Raw genomic sequence first — 2457 nt, forward strand, 5'->3', positions numbered from 1 at the left:
TCCCCCGAGCTGCTGGATCGGGTCTGCTATTTCGTAGATGCCAAGAAGACTTTGGTGCACCTGTCCAGTTGCTCGCGGCAATTGTGCGCCGCCACCACCCCACATCTGTATCGTCACATAGACCTGCTATCAACACCGGCAACGAACGTCGACAGGCACTTAGACACCCTCGTCTCGCTCTTTCTCAGCCATAGCGAGGTTGCTCACCATGTGCGTCACTTGGCGATTCGCATGCCCGACAGTAGGGCTCCGCGAGAGGAGTCTACTGTGCGTGCGCCGGAGATTCAAGAGTTCATCAGGCGGCTAGATGGTATCTTTCCGTCTAGCGACAAGCCGAGTCCCAGCTTGGCAACTCAATCGACTGAGGCCATCCCTGTGGTCCTCGAAGACAGTGACGATGATGATGCAGATGATGACGACGGCAGCATTTGGAGCACCACCGACGAGAGTGAGGAGGAGGAGGAGATTGAAGGCGGCGACGAGGAAGAAGCCAATGAGGACATGAGTGGGAAGCTGTCACAAAAGGCAACCGAGGTTCAACGCTGGGTGATTCTCGTCATTTTGTTAACGCGGCTTCAGAAGCTGGAGACATTGGATCTTGAGTTCTCCCAGCCTGCCTACTGCGGCGAGATCTTCGATATGATTCTCCGCTTCAATGAGCGTGCGATATCTGCGAGACTCCCCACCATCGACAGAATATGTTTCGGGTACTCCTCCGTACCTGCACGGGGCTTGCTCTGTGATGGTGTCTTCTCCTTTCCCGGCTTGAAATCTGTCTATCTGCACCGCGTCACCAGCGGGGCTTCCATGACCTTCCTGGGCGAGCCGTACACGCTCCCGATGGAGCATTTGGAACTGCGAGACTGCCGCTTGTCGCCCCCGGAGCTGAGCAACATCGTCAAGTCGGCGAAGAGTCTGAAGACGTTTATATACGAGGTCGGCGAGCCGCGCACCGTGTATCAGAGGAGGCAGAACATCAGCTACAAGTCGGTCCGCCTGGCACTGGAAAGCCAGAAGGACAGCCTGGAATCCATCTGGATCGATTATCCCCACGATTACCTCTTTGACGAGCTCTCGACCGACGAGACAAGACCCATCGGTTCGTTCTGCCACTACACCGCGCTCAAGCGCTTGCGCATTGCGGGCACTTACATATTCGGCTTCGTCTACACGGACAACCTGGACGTGAGCCGGCTCGTGCGGGCGCTACCCGAGCAAATCGAGGTGGTGCATCTCACCCACGCTGATGAGGACGAGGAGACGATGGAAGGGGCACGGATGGTCTTGGACGCCAAAGCAAAAGGCCGCCTGCCGCAGCTTGCGACCATGGTGATGGAAATGTCTGACATGTACTTCGAGGAGCATGTTGAAGACATCGGAAAGCTGGACGACGATGCAAGAGAAGCCGGCATGAAATTTCAGATTCTCGACAACCATAGCGACGAAAGGGTCGTCTCGGACCACGACTGGGTGGGGTTGTCGCGGTCGGGGAATCTGGGCTACGGCCGACAGGAGAGCAAGTGGGGGTTTGACGGCGAGGTAACTTGGCCAACGCGGGCCTCTGGATGCATGTCGAGGCCCAACTACGGCGAGATCTGGATACCTGGAGAATCAGATTCTTCATACTTAGATCCACGGTTGCGCTGAGACACACAGGCGCTTATGCACGCACAACGGCGATATTACGGAGGTTGTCATGTACGTGAGCAGTAGTACAATTCTGCCATCCTCATCCGGAGCTATCTTACTGTAGCCATAGTTACTACATACATCTTCTTCCAAACAACTGCCTAGCTGGCCTGGGTCTTTGCGGGAGAACTATCGGTGAGAGAAGGAAAAACTCGGCTCGGCCCCAAAACTTGTCCGAGAGTGAGGCATCGTTCACCCGGGGTATCTTTGAAGAAAACCAGGGGTAATGTGGAATAACCGGGCGTGAATTTTCCAGAAGGAAATCAAAAAATCTTCGTCTCCAACAATTAATGGGACCCAGCTGAACATTACAGTAAACCCGTGCTCGGCAGTACTCGGGAATGGCGGGAATGAATTGGATTGGCAATTGGATATCGCAACCCCTGTAATGGGAATCGGTAAAGGCGACCGAAAATATGCCAGAAAAGAGATGCCTGGTGGAGGGGCAGGGACAGGGGCAGCGAGAGATCTCATCCAAGGTCCTTGCACGTTGACTTGCAGAGCAGAAGAGTGAGGGGCAAAGGCGAAAGGCGCTGTAAATGGCGATGGCACTGCACCTGGCACCGCCGCACTTTACAGGACTTTAGGCCTCAGCGCCGCCTAAAAGAAGCTCTGCCCAGCACGTATTCAGGCACACCCACGCGCGAGTGCCACTTGTTTCATCTTAACTTCTGCACTCTAAAACCCTAGGTCCGATCTCTTGGCGGGACTTTGTCTGGTGCTGACCTCCAGTTTTCCCGGTTTTTCCTTTGGGCGAGCATTGCAGGA

General features: G+C 55.0%; 1 protein-coding gene across 1 annotated transcript; it reads left to right on the forward strand.

Annotated features, from left to right (window-relative positions):
- Nucleotides 1-231: 231 nt before the first annotated feature.
- On the forward strand, nucleotides 232-1647 carry PG998_013183 (uncharacterized protein; the record flags this gene model as incomplete). Its single annotated transcript, XM_066879999.1, has 1 exon — nucleotides 232-1647. One exon carries the CDS (start codon nucleotides 232-234, stop codon nucleotides 1645-1647), a length of 1416 nt encoding a protein of 471 aa, XP_066724138.1.
- Between the last annotated feature and the right edge of the window lie 810 nt (nucleotides 1648-2457).

This window comes from Apiospora kogelbergensis, assembly GCF_038363985.1.
Source record: "Apiospora kogelbergensis strain CBS 113332 chromosome Unknown utg000009l_segment0_segment0, whole genome shotgun sequence".
Taxonomy (NCBI): domain Eukaryota; kingdom Fungi; phylum Ascomycota; class Sordariomycetes; order Amphisphaeriales; family Apiosporaceae; genus Apiospora; species Apiospora kogelbergensis.